Source organism: Aricia agestis, chromosome 9 (genome assembly GCF_905147365.1).
Source record: "Aricia agestis chromosome 9, ilAriAges1.1, whole genome shotgun sequence".
Taxonomy (NCBI): domain Eukaryota; kingdom Metazoa; phylum Arthropoda; class Insecta; order Lepidoptera; family Lycaenidae; genus Aricia; species Aricia agestis.
In genome coordinates, this window is record NC_056414.1 from 11,046,423 (window position 1) to 11,063,058 (window position 16,636).

The 16,636-nt window shown below is 42.8% G+C and overlaps 1 protein-coding gene across 3 annotated transcripts; it reads left to right on the forward strand.

The window, feature by feature from the left end:
* Positions 1-466: 466 nt before the first annotated feature.
* LOC121730429 (agrin-like) lies at positions 467-15,777 on the forward strand. 3 transcript variants are annotated; one of them, XM_042119456.1, is made up of 18 exons: positions 467-623; positions 839-932; positions 1,635-1,871; positions 3,180-3,395; positions 3,539-3,751; positions 4,013-4,085; positions 4,273-4,412; positions 4,856-4,956; positions 5,856-5,970; positions 6,676-6,906; positions 7,420-7,718; positions 8,949-9,090; positions 9,419-9,496; positions 9,732-9,914; positions 11,218-11,364; positions 11,971-12,219; positions 12,457-12,997; positions 14,307-15,777. In XM_042119456.1, exons 2-18 carry the CDS (start codon positions 848-850, stop codon positions 14,461-14,463), a joined length of 3,207 nt encoding a protein of 1,068 aa, XP_041975390.1. In that variant the 5' UTR covers positions 467-623; positions 839-847; the 3' UTR covers positions 14,464-15,777. The 3 variants fall into 3 exon arrangements, with proteins under 3 accessions (XP_041975390.1, XP_041975389.1, XP_041975388.1); XM_042119455.1 differs by lacking the exon at positions 4,273-4,412 and having other exon boundaries at positions 4,013-4,225; XM_042119454.1 differs by lacking the exons at positions 4,273-4,412; positions 9,732-9,914 and having other exon boundaries at positions 4,013-4,225; positions 9,419-9,679.
* The last annotated feature ends 859 nt before the right edge of the window (positions 15,778-16,636 follow it).

Consider the following 16,636-nt stretch of genomic DNA (forward strand, 5'->3'; position numbering starts at 1 on the left):
GTTTTATATTCGTAGGTTTTACATAATATTTTAACCTGTAGCTCTCTAGTAACTAGTGCAGAGGTTCCCATACTTATTTTGTCTACTGCCCACTTTGAGAACAAATTATGTTTTAGCGCAAACAAATTGTTTTTTTTCTGGGTCCCTGGGTCCCACACCCAGTCCCTTTAGAAACCTTCAGCGCTCACAAGGAGGCGTTATCGCCCACTTCTGAAAAGGCTGAACTAGTGGGACAGCAGAAAATGTCGTCGTGCTCAAAGAGGATATAAATAGTAGTGTAGTGCCTGCGCATTTCATACACGACTATATTTATGACAACAAGGAAAATAATAAAATACTATTTTGATAAAGCAAAAGTGCAACGCGTCTTATTAACATAACTCAAATTATTAATAAGGAATTTTGCATTCTAGGAATTGTATTTTCCAATCCATAATTGCAGCAATGTGTCCTTATAAACATAGAAAACGTTCGCGCATGCTCCTAAGTGTTCGCTTTGGAGGCTTCACAATTCACATCTTCGCACTTTAGTCAGTTACGATGTGTTCGTGTGTTGAGTTAGGAGCTTTTATCTCCAAAGAAACGATGTGCTAATCCATTTATAAACTGCGCGACTTAATTTGGTGAGTTTCGTATTGATTTTTAATAATAAAATAACCTTTCCAAAAATTTTATAAGTCAACGTTTATTAAAGTAGGTACCTATGTAAGTTATCATAATAAATAGCCAGGCTCCTTTATATTTACATACTAGACATATTTAAAGGTTCTTACGTGGGTTTCTATTATAAATTACTGGGATTAGAATAGTTCAGGGCTCATTTGAAGTTTTGTTGCAGGATCGCGATATGACAAAATCCTTTTTATTGGAGTCTGCTATAGTATCGGCGCTTATTTTTGCCTGCGCTTCTGGATGCTACGTGTTTCCTAGCGGTAAAGATCCTGTTTGTCTTTTACTCATATCGTGGTCTTAACTTTAAATTAATTGAGCATTTATTGGTAAGTATATAAGATAATATACATAAGTGACGAATTTGTTGTCAACTTTAAATTAATTTTGCATTCAAATAGACATCATATTGTTCCCAACATTAGGTACCTACGTATGGTACAGTGATTTAATCTTATTAACACAATTAAATGCTTGACATTGGGGCTGTGGAATTAATATTTTGCAAACGAGATAAATGACATGGTAACTTGCTTCTCCACATACACAAACAAAATGAGGACAAGTTTTGGTATTCCAAAAGCAATAAGCATACCTCAGAATTCGGATCACAGAAAAAACCTGTTGTATGGTAGATTACAATTTACAATACTCCGTCCGATATTTTTTTGTGTCCTTTCACAAGCATACCCAACGAATACGATTTATATTTTTATGAGTAGGTATAGCACACGGAGCTAATACAAAGTCTAATACATTTGTTTTACACACACCTATGTACGAACTCTGCCGCTATCCTAGGACGCTGCCGCCCCTCCTAGGACGCCATGGACGCTGCCGCCCATAGGCCTTGGCCTAAACTGCCTAACCATAAATCGAGAACAGAAGCATACCTACCTCACACGTAGAAAACTCGTCGTATGGTAGATTACGTTTCTATTGTTACAGTGTGTGTGTATTGTCAGACGTACCGGACCCGTGTCGCGGTGTGATCTGCGGCCCCGGCGAGCTCTGCCGGCCCACGGCCGACGCCCACAGCTACACCTGCGAGTGCCCCGCCTCATGCCCCAGCTATGGCGACCACGAGGGCTCCAGGCCGCTGTGTGCCAGCGACGCCAAGGACTACCCCAACGTGTGTGAGATGCGACGGGCCGCTTGCGAGACGAACGCTAATATAACTTTCAAGTATTACGGCAAGTGTGGTGAGTTTGCCTGGTGTATTTTGATTATTCGAATTTATAGCTAAATACAAATTACACAAAGTTTTAAATACCTACACATTGCACCCTAATCCCTATTCCCTACTACATTATCTATGTACTTAATTAAATTATTTTTACTCTAAGAAAGCAGGGAATCCTGCTTACATTTTTCAAAATCTAAGCAGATTTATAGTCTGTCAAGAAAGTGAAGAAATTAAAAAGTGGCAACATCGTAGTGTCATCCCTTTCAAATCAATCTAAGAAAGAAGGGATGACACTACGATGTTGCCACTTTTTAATTTCTTCACTTTCTTGACAGACTATACTTATAGGTAATTCATAACGCAAAACAATAATTACCTAATTGTAGGCAACAAATTATTGTGGATTGTTTAGGTAAGTAATTAATCATCTAGAATCTAGATAATTATAATACATATCATTATAGCCCAAACCACGAGATGAGTCACAAAATGTCATTCAAAATTGTTTTTTTTATATGAAGCTGCATCACTCTTCTCCTGGTTTTCCTGGTTTTGCCTACCATCTTGCATGGGCGTACCCAGGTTCTGGGCCCGGGGGGGGGGGGGGGGGGAGGCAAATTACCCTGATTCTGGTGCCAGGGGGGGGCAAATCACCCAGGTTCTGGGCCAGTGGGGGGTGGGGGAAAAGAAATGGCGAAAATTCGTTCTTAATTTTTAATTTTTATAGATAAAAGTACTAGATAATATACTTAGTAGGAACGTCAATATGATCCAGGGGAGCTGCACCCCCTGCCCCCCCTCCCCCTCGGCGCGCCCATGCCATCTTGGGCTTAGTTCAAGGTTATAAAATGGATTTTACCCATAAATTATGGTAAGAGCACTCCAGTTAAAACAGGTGCTGACCGTTATTATCTGAAGAGGTCTTATGTCTGACAGTGCAATCTTTTTGACTTTATTGGCCAAGAGCCAATGAAGTGCTGCAATTTGCTTCCCCTACTCATCAGTTTTATGTTCATAGCTTACATAGTGTGTGTGTTTGCCAAGTTTGCCAAGTTCGGGTGGCAGTTTTTAAAAAGTTTTTCAATCATGTTTTATTAAAATCCATGTGTTTTTCCGCGACTTACTTTACATACAAATATTTAACCATACTTTTCAAAACATTTTGAAATTGTCGGTATATAATTATTAATTATACATAGACAGGCTTTTATTATTTTTATTTGCTGTTAACGTCTAAAAAAGATGAGTAGCATTAGGCCGTCTTCAACATTTTCCTGTCTGGTGATGCATGTATTTTTTACCAAGCCTATAACTTTTTTTTCAGATCCTTGTGCAGGCGTAACCTGCCCAGATCCAGAAGTCTGTCAGCTGGACGACAAACGGCAGCCATCGTGTCGGTGCGCGGAGCCCTGTCCGCTAGAATTCTCGCCCGTTTGTGCCTCCGACGGTAAAACTTACTCCAATGAGTGCCAGATGCACAGAGAGTCATGTCGAGCGAGGAAACAATTGAAAATCATATTTAAAGGACAGTGCAGTTCTGGTAGGTATTTTTAAATACATTAATGTAACAATATAAGTGGCTATCTCTGGTTGCGATTTTGTCGATCTTTAAAATGTTAAAGGTCAGTGAAGTCGATAGGATCACAGGAATGGAGTTATAGGATTATAATTCCATGTTATCAGGACTGAACCCGTGCGCGGAGGTGGAATGTCGTCACGGAGCGGAGTGTCGCGTGGAGGGGGGTGGGGCGGTGTGTGCGTGCCCACCGGCGTGCGAGCCCGTGCTGCGGCCCGTGTGCGGCTCCGACGCACGTACGCACGACAGCGAGTGTGAGCTGCGCCGCGCCGCCTGTCTACTAGGCCGGGAACTGAAAGTCGTGCACGCCGGTGCTTGCGGTATGTAACACGTCTATAGGCTCCCACACATAAATTGGAATTCGCAACGTATTCGCAAATATCTGCGACTAAAAACTTTTAATAACACGGCTAAAAATATAGTGGGCTCTACTTAAGTCGCAGCTCTATGTAAGTTCCATTTACGTGGCCTATTCTTAGCTTGCCGCTGTGCGAGTTTATAGTGCGGTTCGTTTACTTAGATAATTTCGCTAACCATATCACTCTTTATTACATAACTAGAGTTACTGACGTCATTTCTAGGTTCAAACGGCGTGTGCGCGGGGCGCTTGTGTCCGCACGGGGGCGAGTGCGTCTCAGCAGGTGGGCGGGGCGTGTGCCGCTGCCCGCGCTGCTCCAACGAGTTCGCGCCCGTCTGCGGCTCCGACGGCATCTCGTACGGCAACCGCTGCAAGCTGCAGCTGGAAGCATGCCGGCATCGCCGTGACGTCACTGTTCTGTACGACGGACCGTGCAGTAAGTTGTATAAATTAGTATTGCATGTCATTAAGTGGGAGGGGCATGTGCCGCTGCCCGCGCTGCTCCAACGAGTTCGCGCCCGTCTGCGGCTCCGACGGCATCTCGTACGGCAACCGCTGCAAGCTGCAGCTGGAAGCATGCCGGCATCGCCGTGACGTCACTGTTCTGTACGACGGACCGTGCAGTAAGTTGTATAAATTAGTATTGCATGTCATTAAGTGGGAGGGGCATGTGCCGCTGCCCGCGCTGCTCCAACGAGTTCGCGCCCGTCTGCGGCTCCGACGGCATCTCGTACGGCAACCGCAGCAAGCTGCAGCTAGAAGCGTGCCGGCATCGCCGCGACGTCACTGTTCTGTACGACGGACCGTGCAGTAAGTCATTTTTTTTTCTTTAGCAGACCACGATAATAAAGAGATTTGTTATACAGAATAAACAAAGTAGCAGATTTCCGTAGGAAATATTATACAACTTTATCTCTAAAGTCTCAATTTCACTGTGCTCCTACTAAGCCTGCAATTAAGACTTGTCTGTCTCTGAATAATTATGACTTGTCCATACACTCTACACATCGGAATAGTTTCGTTACTTAACATTAGTCATATTAAAATAACATCGATACTTTAACAGATGGATGTGAGAACAAAAAATGCGAATTCTACGCGGTATGCGAGAGTGATGGCATATCAGAAGCGAGCTGCGTCTGTCCAAAACATTGTGAAGAGGGCACAGTGAGTATCTTTTCATAATTATTATTACGATAGCTTTTTGAAATCTCTTACCAAAGAAACACCTATATCGTTTTTAGGGTTCCGTACCCACAGGGTAAAAACGGGACCCTATTACTGAGACTTCGATGTCTGTCCGTCTGTCTGTCTGTCTGTCTGTCTGTCTGTCTGTCTGTCTGTCTGTCTGTCTGTCTGTCTGTCTGTCTGTCTATCTGTCTGTCTGTCTGTCTGTCTGTATTATCTCAAAAACCGCTATAGCTAAACTTCTGAAATTTTCACATTGTGTATTCTGTTGCCACTTTAACAACAAATACTTACTTAAAATAAAAAAAATATTGAAGGGGGCTCCTATACAACAAACCTGATTTTTTGGCCTTTTTGCTCGTAATCAATAACGGCAATAAGTAGGCACTTACCTAAAATATTCACTAAATCCTTAATTAAGTATATACAGGGTGTAACAAAAATAAGTGATAATACTTTAGGGTGTGTACATGTTCCTTGTAGAGAGTTCACTGTGAAAGTAGCAGCGCTGAAAGACCAAAAAATTTTTTCACTTTTGTATGGGGAAACTTGTGACGCTCGGACCCTTGCCCATACAAAACTGAAAAAAAAATTTCGTCTTTTAGCGCTACTTTCACAGTGAACTCTCGACAAGGAACACGTACACACCCTAAAGTATTATCACTTATTTTTGTTACACACTGTATTTTGTTCAATAATAATCTATACTAATATATAAAAGAGGTAAACTTTGTTTGTTTGTTTGTTTAATTGTAATGAGTAGTCTCAAAAACTACTGGACCGATTTTAAAAATTCTTTCACCATTCGAAAGCTACATTATTTACGAGTAACACTAAATACTACACTTTTAAAATGAAACTTCTAAATACTTTTTTAGGAAACTGAAGAGGTTTGCGGTAGTGACAATAAAACGTACAGCAGTATGTGTTCGTTGAGGGACGTCGCTTGCCGGGAAAAGAAGAGACTACACGTCAAACATATGGGATCCTGTGGTAAGCTATGTTAGAGCCAGGCCACACGGCGCGTTGCATCAGCGCTGAGTCGACGCAGGGCTGCCGTTTGACGCATAGCCGGCCACACGGGCGCTGCGTCAGCTTTATTACGAAGCAGTCTTAACGTCAACACCTCTCATGCTCTCCGTCATGTTTGCGTTGCGACGACGCAGCGCGCCGTGTGAACACCTTGGTTATTTGTATGTAAATCAACGCAACGGCAGCGCTGCGTCGACGCAACGCTGATGCAACGCGCCGTGTGGACTGGCTGATGGCTCTTACTCTGAAATAATATATTTATTAATAAGGGCCTAAATATACTCTTTATTTCATAAAGCGACTGTAAACGACTGCTTATTTTAATTTTGATCTTCCAACCTTTCGGTCAGAGCCTACTTAAGGATTAATTTCCATTGGAGCTTAGCTAAACGCTACGGTGAATGTGTTTTGTGATGACCAAATGATCGCTTCATTTGCCTAACCTCGCATAGGGAAGCGATTCTTTTTACCTCGAACACTTTCCTCACAATGCACCATTAGCTAAGTTCAAGTGGAAACAGGAAACGCATTATTAACTGGGAAACACTAGACTTGGAAACTTACATGGTTAAAATTTAATATCTGATGAAACTTTGAGATGGATAAAATTACTACTATTTAGAATATAAAAAAAATATTAAAAAACAATTTCATTTCCGCTTACAGAATCTTGCGGTGGTGTAGAGTGCGAAGCGGGCACGTGCGCGCGCGGCGAGTGTTCGTGCGCTAGTGTGTGTACGGCGCGCGAGCCCGTGTGCGCGCGCGGCATCACCTTCCCCAGCGAGTGTGCGCTGCGTCGTGCAGCGTGCGAGGCGAAACTACGCGGGGAACCCCCGCCGCGACTGAGCTACTACGGAGAATGCACGGATAACTACGACGGGAATATGACTGTTGCTGGTTAGTTCATCCTTCAGTTTGACTAAATTATACACCTCGCGTCAGCTCCAAGTGTGTTGCGTTGGTTGCGTTATGTCAAGCGCAGCTGACAGATCACAATTAACATTGAATTGACATATTCGACCAAATAACGTTGGTCTGTCAATTGCATAGGAATCAACTTCCTCGATGGTACATATCGTGTGAGCTCCGCGGAATCGCAAGCTGAGAAGCGGAACATTTCTTAACTTTGAAGATTATTAAGATTAAGAGATATATTATTAATTATCTTATTATTATTGTATAATATATAGATATATATTATTAAGATTAAGAGAATTGGTTGTAGTCTGCGGGCCCAATTAATTATCTACAATATTATATCATAAGATATTTTAAAGTCACGACTGGTGTGGCCATGGTCTCACATAATTTTCAATTTACTTACAAATACAAGTTTTATTTACCCTCCTTTACGCGTTGTGTTTAAACTATAAACCAAAAACATATTATAACCTACAAACATTTTTACAGGCAACAAAAGTTTTGACCGCGGCAACGAAATCCGAGACGAGACCACCGACTCGGGCACGGGCAGTGCTGTGTGCGCGCGCGTGCAATGCGCGTATGAAGCCACGTGTTCGGTCGACGCTAGCGGCCAGCCACGATGCGCGTGCCTGTTCGATTGCGCGGCGGCGGCGGCGGCGCAGTCCGCGCCTGTGTGTGCGTCTGACATGCGCATGTACCCGACGTTATGTCATATGAAACTCGAGGCGTGTCGACGGCAAGAGGACTTGAGATTAAGACCGTTAGCTCTTTGTCGGGGATTAGAGGTAAGTTTTTGTTATTAAAAAAAAAAAACTAAGTTTCGATTGCGCGGCGGCGGTGGCTGCGTCCGCGCCCGTATGCGCGTCTGACATGCGCAATTGCGCATGTGCCCGACGTTATGTCATATGAAACTAGAGGCGTGTCGACGACAAGAGGACCTGAGGTTGCGGCCGTTTGCTCCTTGTCGGGGGTTAGAGGTAAGTTTTGTTGTTAAAAAAAAAAAACTAAGTTACGTTTGCGTGGCTGCGTCAGCAGTCCGCGCCCATATGTGCGTCTGACATGCGCATGTACCCCACGTTATGTCATATGAAACTAGAGGCGTGTCGACGGCAAGAGGACTTGAGATTAAAGCCGTTAGCTCTTTGTCGGGGATTAGAGGTAAGTTTTGTTGTTAAAAAAAAAAAAAAAAACTAAGTTTCAATTGCGCGGCGGCTGCGGCTGCGTCCGCGCCCGTATGCGCGTCTGACATGCGCAATTGCGCATGTACCTGACGTTATGTCATATGAAACTAGAGGCGTGTCGACGACAAGAGGACCAGAGGTTGCGGCCGTTTGCTGTTTGTCGGGGGTTAGAGGTAAGTTTTTGTTGTTAAAAAAAATAAAAATAAGTTACGTTTGCGTGGCTGCGTCAGCAGTCCGCGCCTGTATGCGTCTGACATGCGCATGTATCCGACGTTATGTGATATGTCATATGGAACTAGAGGCGTGTAGACGAAAGGGGGCTTGAGATTAAGGCCGTTAGCTCTATGTAGGGGATTAGAGGTAAGTTTTGTTTTTATATTAATACAGAACTCTGGAACTAAGTTTATACAATTGGAACATACAGTCGAGTAAAGGTGGCCATACACGGGACAATTATCGTAACGATTTATCTCCTCGATGTTAAAATCGAACGACAAATTGTATGTGTGTAGCAATATCGCAAACGATTTTACGTTCAAAAGATCGACTGGACGATTTTCTTGACGATCGATCGAAATGACAAATTGTCCCGTGTATGGGCAGCTTAAAGATTGATCTACAGTTTATTTTGGCATTGTCAGTAGATATTACAGATAATTATAATCTATAATATTGTTTGTGACAAACCTTTAGTTAGTTAATTACCAATACGGTGTTACTATCATTATAAGGTGATGTATAAGATAGCCTTGTAATGACCACAAAGTAATTTTTTTTTTGTTAACTTTTTAATGTTATAATGTTAAGTTATACACCACAATAGTGTGACCTTAGTTCAAGCCATGTGGGGACGACGAGCCAATAACGGACGCTGACGGTCGGCCGATGGACTGCGGCGGCGGGCCCCACAGGAAGGACTGTCCGGCCGGCAGCTACTGTCATCACACCGCCAAGGCAGCAAGATGCTGTAAAAAAGGTGAGAGTTTTACTATGTGTACTGATGTATATATTCGTCGAAATAGTAGAGAAAAATCTTCTGTGGTACTTGTAATTCGTAATATAGAAGTTCATTTACCTGTCTGTCAGTCTGGTACCTATTTACGCTTAAACCTCTAAGGCGACTTAGATTTTTAGTAAACTTTTAGATCATAATATTATAATAAGTATCAAGAACATTGATTTTATTCCATAGAACGAATTAGTTTCCCCGCAACGTTGCGAGATACGGTACATCTAGTCGTTTATTCTTTGTCTGTCATTTTTGTTCGTAAAATCAAATGTATTATAGCTACCTCTTATTATAGACAAGACCGTAGAAGACAAGAAGGACTGTCAAGAATCGTGGTACGGGTGCTGTGCTGACGGCGTCACGGCTGCCAAGGGTCCGGGCGGTGGGGGCTGCCCGTCGCAGTGTGGCTGCCATCGACTCGGAGCCTCGTCGGAGTTGTGTGATGAGGCCGGACAGTGTTCCTGTCAGCCCGGCGTCGGCGGACTCAAGTGTGACCGCTGCGAGCCCGGCTACTGGGGCCTGCCGCGTATCGGTACTGGACACACGGGTTGTATACGTGAGTAGTGTTAACAGACTTCCAATTGTGCATGGTGTCACGGCTGCCAAGGGTCCGGGCGGTGGGGGCTGCCCGTCGCAGTGCGGTTGCCATCGGCTCGGAGCCTCGTCGGAGTTGTGTGATGAGGCCGGACAGTGTTCCTGTCGGCCCGGCGTCGGCGGACTCAAGTGTGACCGCTGCGAGCCCGGCTACTGGGGCCTGCCGCGTATCGGTACTGGACACACGGGTTGTATACGTGAGTAGTGTTAACAGACTTCCAATTGTGCATGGTGTCACGGCTGCCAAGGGTCCGGGCGGTGGGGGCTGCCCGTCGCAGTGTGGCTGCCATCGACTCGGAGCCTCGTCGGAGTTGTGTGATGAGGCCGGACAGTGTTCCTGTCGGCCCGGCGTCGGCGGACTCAAGTGTGACCGCTGCGAGCCCGGCTACTGGAGCCTGCCGCGCATCGGTACTGGACACACGGGTTGTATACGTGAGTAGTGTTAACAGACTTCCAATTGTGCATGGTGTCACGGCTGCCAAGGGTCCGGGCGGTGGGGGCTGCCCGTCGCAGTGTGGCTGCCATCGACTCGGAGCCTCGTCGGAGTTGTGTGATGAGGCCGGACAGTGTTCCTGTCGGCCCGGCGTCGGTGGACTCAAGTGTGACCGCTGCGAGCCCGGCTACTGGAGCCTGCCGCGCATCGGTACTGGACACACGGGTTGTATACGTGAGTAGTTTTTAATTTTTATTTATTTGGAAAAGCTTTCAGCAAGATTAACAAGGTTTTAACATGAAACAAGAAGGCTAATTTAAAGTTTTAATCGACTTCCTAGCAATAACACATAACTGGGCAAGTGTTTAAGATCTAACCTACTTACTAATAAGGATATTTGCGCCGCGTATAACAAGTTTGTCGTCTATTTCATAACGTGATTCTTCCAATATGCCAGACAAAGACAAGCACTTTGCTGTGTTTATAGTTTTTTAGTGAGGGTCAATTCAGGCCGGGTTGATTCAGACCACAACGCGACGCGTAGATGCATTTCTAAATTTATATGGATTTGACAAATTCGCAAGACGTCTCACTCAATTGAAATCTGTCAAATCCATACAAATTTATGCCGCGCCGCGCCTCGCCTCGCCTCGTCGCGTTGCGGTCTGAATTGACCCTAAGGGGGACTATCTATAAAGTATAAACTAATAAACTTATCTTATACAGGGTGTAACAAAAATAAGTGATAATACTTTAGGGTGTGTACGTGTTCCTTGTAGAGAGTTCACTGTGAAAGTAGCAGCGCTGAAAGACCAAAATTTTTTTCACTTTTGTATGGGGAAACTCGTGACGCTCGCGCCCTTGTCCATACAAAAGTGAAAAAAATTTTTCGTCTTTCAGCGCTGCTACTTTCACAGTGAACTCTCTACAAGGAACACGTACATACCCTATATAGTGTCTATTTAAACTCTATAAAAATTCTCACGACGATCCCCTATAGTTCCGGATTTCATCATCTATTTAAAAATGCAAGTGTACTGTGTATACGATTATACATTATGTTACAGCATGCGGTTGCTCCGCGTTCGGTTCGGTCCGCGAGGACTGCGAGCAGATGACCGGGCGGTGCGTGTGCAAGGCCGGCATACAGGGACAGAAGTGCACCGTCTGCTCCAACCACGAGCACACCTTGGGGCCGAACGGATGTTTTGATCGTAAGTTTAGGATAATTATTAGTAATCAACATATTAATAATAAAATTGCATTTTAAAAGATGCCCTGGATGTAAATGTAAGCTTCTTCCCCACGTTCTTAGTATTATTGAAAGAAATAGCAATATGATTTTGAAAACTTTAAGTCAGATCTACGCAAGTCTAAGGGACGTGTATTCATTATTCAACTTGCATTAATTAATAAAGCTAGTGCTAGCCAAACCCCAAAAGTGAATGTTTTATTTTATTATGTGGCTATTTAATATTAAATTTTATTTGATTAATGGGCATAGGCGACTTTTTTTGATTCTACGTCAAAGGGAAGCACTAGGTTGTATAATAAATATGAGTTTGAATCGTCCTTCAAATGTAGGAGGTTGAAACCAATAGGAGTGGCCGGAGTTTTAGTTATCTCACGCCTCTGGTACATTTTTTTTACTATAAAATTGGGGCCGTCTATGGACTGTACGTCCATATCCTTTTTTTTTTGTTATTTTATTATTTAGATTTTTCGCACCAAGGATAATTGAAATAATATTATGAATTTTAATTCATTGCCTCTGGTACATTATAATAATATGTATTATCATTACACGTTTTTGTTACCAGCGGAGTCTACCCAGCTGCCAGCGACAGACTGCGAGCGCATGACGTGCTACTTCGGCGCGTACTGCGTGCTGCGGAGCGGGCTCGCCACGTGCGAGTGTAGCACCGCCGAGTGCGGCCCTGGCCCTACCGTCTGCGGCAGCGACGGTCGCACTTACCCCAGCACCTGCCACCTCCGAGCGCACGCCTGCCGCTCCCAGGCCGACGTCGTCGTTCAGGCGTTCGGCCCCTGCGAGACCCCCCTCGTCCGAGGTAGTCGCTCGACCGGCCCCCGCACCGCTCACGTAGACGGCAACCCCGACATTTCCAACCACGACATATCGGACCCGCCCGCGGCCTCCGTAGACACCAGCGACAGCGGCAAACCCGACAGTCCCGTAGAGCTAACGTGCATCGACGTCCCGCCGCCGGTAGAGTACCGCTAGTAGCGCTAGTTCGCACCCCGGATTTTGTTGTAATTTTGTTTCACACTCGATGGTTGATTCGCAGAGCATAGCCATAGAGCCGCTAAGGAGAAGCCGAGGAGCGGGTGCGTAAAGCATCCTCCCAACGAAATAGAGGAGTCGTACGATCTGAACGAGATCGAGGAGAGCTACCCGGCGTACGACGACTACTTGTATGAAAACGAGAACGAGGTGTATACTGCGCCTTTATTCGACGGCCTGGCACGAATGACGGCTCGCATGAGGTTGCCAGCGAAGAGGTTCGATATCTGGGCGGAGGTGTCGCCCGTGTGCGATAAGGGGACTCTGATAAGCGCCGCGGGCGTCCGAGACTATTTGTGGGTGGGGTTCATGGAGGACCGCGCGGTCCTGAAGTGGGACGCGGGGAGCGGGCCGCTGGAGCTGCGCTCGGGGAAGGTGCGAGTGGATGTGAAGTCGAAGATATCGGCGCGGCGGTACAAGAAGGACGCCATGTTGAAGCTGGGCTCCTCCGTCGCGCGCGGCTCCACGCGCGGCCGCATGAGCTCGCTCGATGTCGACCCCTTCATTTACATCGGCCACCCACCTGGAAATGTCACGAAGAACATGTAAGTAGTAACTTTAGCCTGGTAATACAAAATGTACGTAACTAATAAGTTATAGTATGTTTTGTTCTGGTCCATCAAACTGTTATTAATTCAAAGTATTAAACAAGGACATAACACTTTAGTCTTAAAATACATACGGCTCTTTAACTGTAACTTAATTTCGACACAACGAAGTTGCGGGTAGCTATTAGCAGGCCTGTCCCACTCGCGTATAGGCATAGAACTGTAAGTACCCCTTTAAAGGGGCACTTCAGTAGGGACTCACAGGCGAGCGGTGACGCACGCGCTCGAATTTTTAGTTATTCGTTAATCGTTGCATACCTACCTGCGTACTTATTCATTCGCTGTCACAGAAACACAAAAAAATAAAAATATTATACAACCAAACGTACTATAACCTCCTCCTTTTTTCGATGTTGATTAATAAAATATAGGTTGGGTTTACTACAATTTGCTCGAGAGAACTAAATTATAAGTAGGTACTTATATGTGTTTTTAGTTGTTGGCTCCTGGACTATTTGTTCGCGTCATTGCTATTAACTCTATTATTTCGTGAGGAGTACTATTCAAAACCTCCAAAAAACCTTATCTGCTTACAAAAATAACTAAGTTATACAAACATTTTAAGTAGGTAATATGAGACCGGTTTCAATAATTAAAATATCTAAGTAAGTACGCGTAACTATTTAGTTACACGCGAATTTATGATAATTAAATCTATATAGTACTAAGACATAATAATATCTTAGATTATTTCGAGTTAAATAAAATGTAGTTAATTAAATATTAAGATTAAAATATTATTTTTAAAAAGAAACAACCCTGATTTCATCAGAAAAAGTACGAGTTATGCGATAGAAAGGGAGCGGACATGTAGGTAAATATAATTGGAGGCACCTAGCACTGCGCGGTCGGAATTCGAACTTTATAGTATCGTAGCATGAGTCGTTATTTCTTTAAACGGGTTGCGCTAGTGGGAATTCTGTTGGTACTACTAATATGTATTCTGTGCTATTAGTCATATAATAGTGTTAAACATTAGTAACTTCTTCACAAATAAAAAATATTTCTTTTTGTTTTTGTCTGACATATTATTGGAAAATTCGCTACTTACGTACATACATACATAAAGTTATAGTAGTAGATTGCTTTAATGCTTGATGGAATACCGGAGGCCGTTTTCTAGTCTGTCCTTGGACAAAATGTTGACCAACATTTTGTCTAAGGACAGACTAGAAACCATTTAGTTATACTATTTTAAGTAACCCACTCTGATATCCTGTTACTCTAACACCCTGGTATTCCTTAGGTCTGGCTCCCACTCGCTCTCAGGCTTCGTGGGCTGCGTGCACCGTCTGCGAGTTAGCGGACGCGATATCATCCCGCCAGCACGCGGCGTCTCCGTGGTCTCCTACGGTGTCAAACCCTGCACCGCTTACAACGTCGCCAAAGTGGTGTGTCCCTAGTACTATAATTGACCACATAAAAGGCTAGACCGACAACTAAAGCGATATCACGCGTCAGCGACGCACTGATATTGTTTTTGTTCTCTTTCATATCCTGAATGTCGCTGGCATTATAGTGACACAATAGAATCCAGCTAGACTCCAGGCATTGGCATGGTACTATTACAGAACGGCAAAATTTTGTTTTCTGATTTATTAAGTGGTCCTCCCCTCCTCGCGTCGTGTTCCTCATTGTTAAGGGTCGTGAATCCCCTTTTGGAATTAAAAAAAATATTAAGTGGTAAATCAATGTTTATTTACTTAAAACTTGTCCGTAACAATATTGTTACAATGTAACATGTCATGTTAGATGACTTAACTAAATGACGTATAAAGTATAAAGACAGAAATAAACCAAACACTTTACATGAAATTAAATAATATTTGCATGTATTATCACGGCAAGTGCGAATCTACCATTATATTTTAAATTATATTATACTTACTTAAAATTTTGGTGATAATGATGATCTAGTTAATTTTTGTCTGAGTATCATTTTTGAAAGAAAAATTAACAAATATTTAAGCGAAATGCGGTGCGAGTCAAGTTTAATAATATTCTTAAAATTATCACAAAATCGCATGAAAACGTAATTTTGCTAGATTTTATACTTACTTAAATAAAGGGTCAGTAGATTAATTATTTGTCTTCATGAGAACATGAAACATGCGTACCTAATTCCCTTATTAATAAGTAATTATTGTAAATGGTGGCACTTGCGTTTATCTAAAAAAGTTAAATCTAATAACTCTAAAAAATTTACCACTCACTAGATAATTTAAATATTATACTAATTAATATTTTCCAAGGAGCTAAAAGTTTCTGCCATCTTTTGGCTGCATCATCAGATGTAGTCAGAAATTCGTGTAGAACAAAAACTGTGTCCTTGGCGTGCTCGCCATTTCTATGAATCAACACGAAAGTCAGTTAATATATTCAAATTTAAGGTTTTGTTGGAAAAAATGCGAATTGACTGGAAAAAGAAGAGTTAAATTGGTCGATTTTGAGGGACTGAAATATTGAATGGTGATAAATGATAGTGTAGAGCGGCCTTTATTAGGTTTAGGATGAAAGCAATGTTAATTGGTGATTGGTCTCATAAATCTTTCTCTTCTTTCTATTCATTTCAATCGTCTTACTAAAGTTTGAAGTGTGTATTAGTTAGAAAATTTTCTTCAATAACGTACTAGTAAATAATTACCCCCGCTCTATTAAAAGTATTTACTGACCCCCTTACTAATAAACGATGTATAAGCTTTAAATAGTTATACAGTGTTTTGTCTTCTTCAATCCAATTAAAAATGTCACTTGTGTGACAGGAACAGCTTATACAACGTTTATTAGTAAGGGGGACAATGTATAGGCACGATATACAATGTTTTGTCTACGTCTAAAACGTTGGAAAATTGACTTGAAAGACAAGGATAAAACTTTGTGAAGCGTATCGATAGCGTAACTATTTTATTAGGAACGGGGTTGATCTTTAACTATTGTATTTAGATTGTTGACATAATTATTCACATATCTCGTTGTAAAGCGTAAGCAATTTCGTGATAATCGTGTAAAGAGTTTTCACACTTTTGTAAATATTATATTTTCGAATAAACAAATGTAACGGAAGCGGCGTATTAATTTGAACCTTTGGCGTCGGGAGATAAGTACGTCATTTTCTTCACTTTTCGACGTCCCATTATGCCTTATCTACACTTCGCCCTCCCTCCCTTATAATCCTTCTTATCTGACTTCGTAAAAGCCGGGCTTCAAATTTTAAGCTATTATTTTGTTAAAGGAATCGAGGGAACTCCCCTTATAAGCATACTTAGTACGCCGGGTAGGAAATCGGATAATTGCTATGGTATAATAAGTAATGAGCTTTCGCAGGATCGGAGCTCAACGGAAGATATTAAGTATGACGTAAATCAATTTGTTCTGAAAGGCAATATTTTAGCGAGTACCTATTAAGGAGTTCAACCTTAATGTAACAGGCTGTACAGCATTTGTTAAGAGGAGTCCACACCGCCCTTTTTCCGCTGTGTTCAAACGTCCAGAAAACAGATTTGGCTAGATTATACAAAAAAAGCAAAACATAGGAACACAGCTCAATCCTTTTTTTAATCTTTAATGAAAAAACTA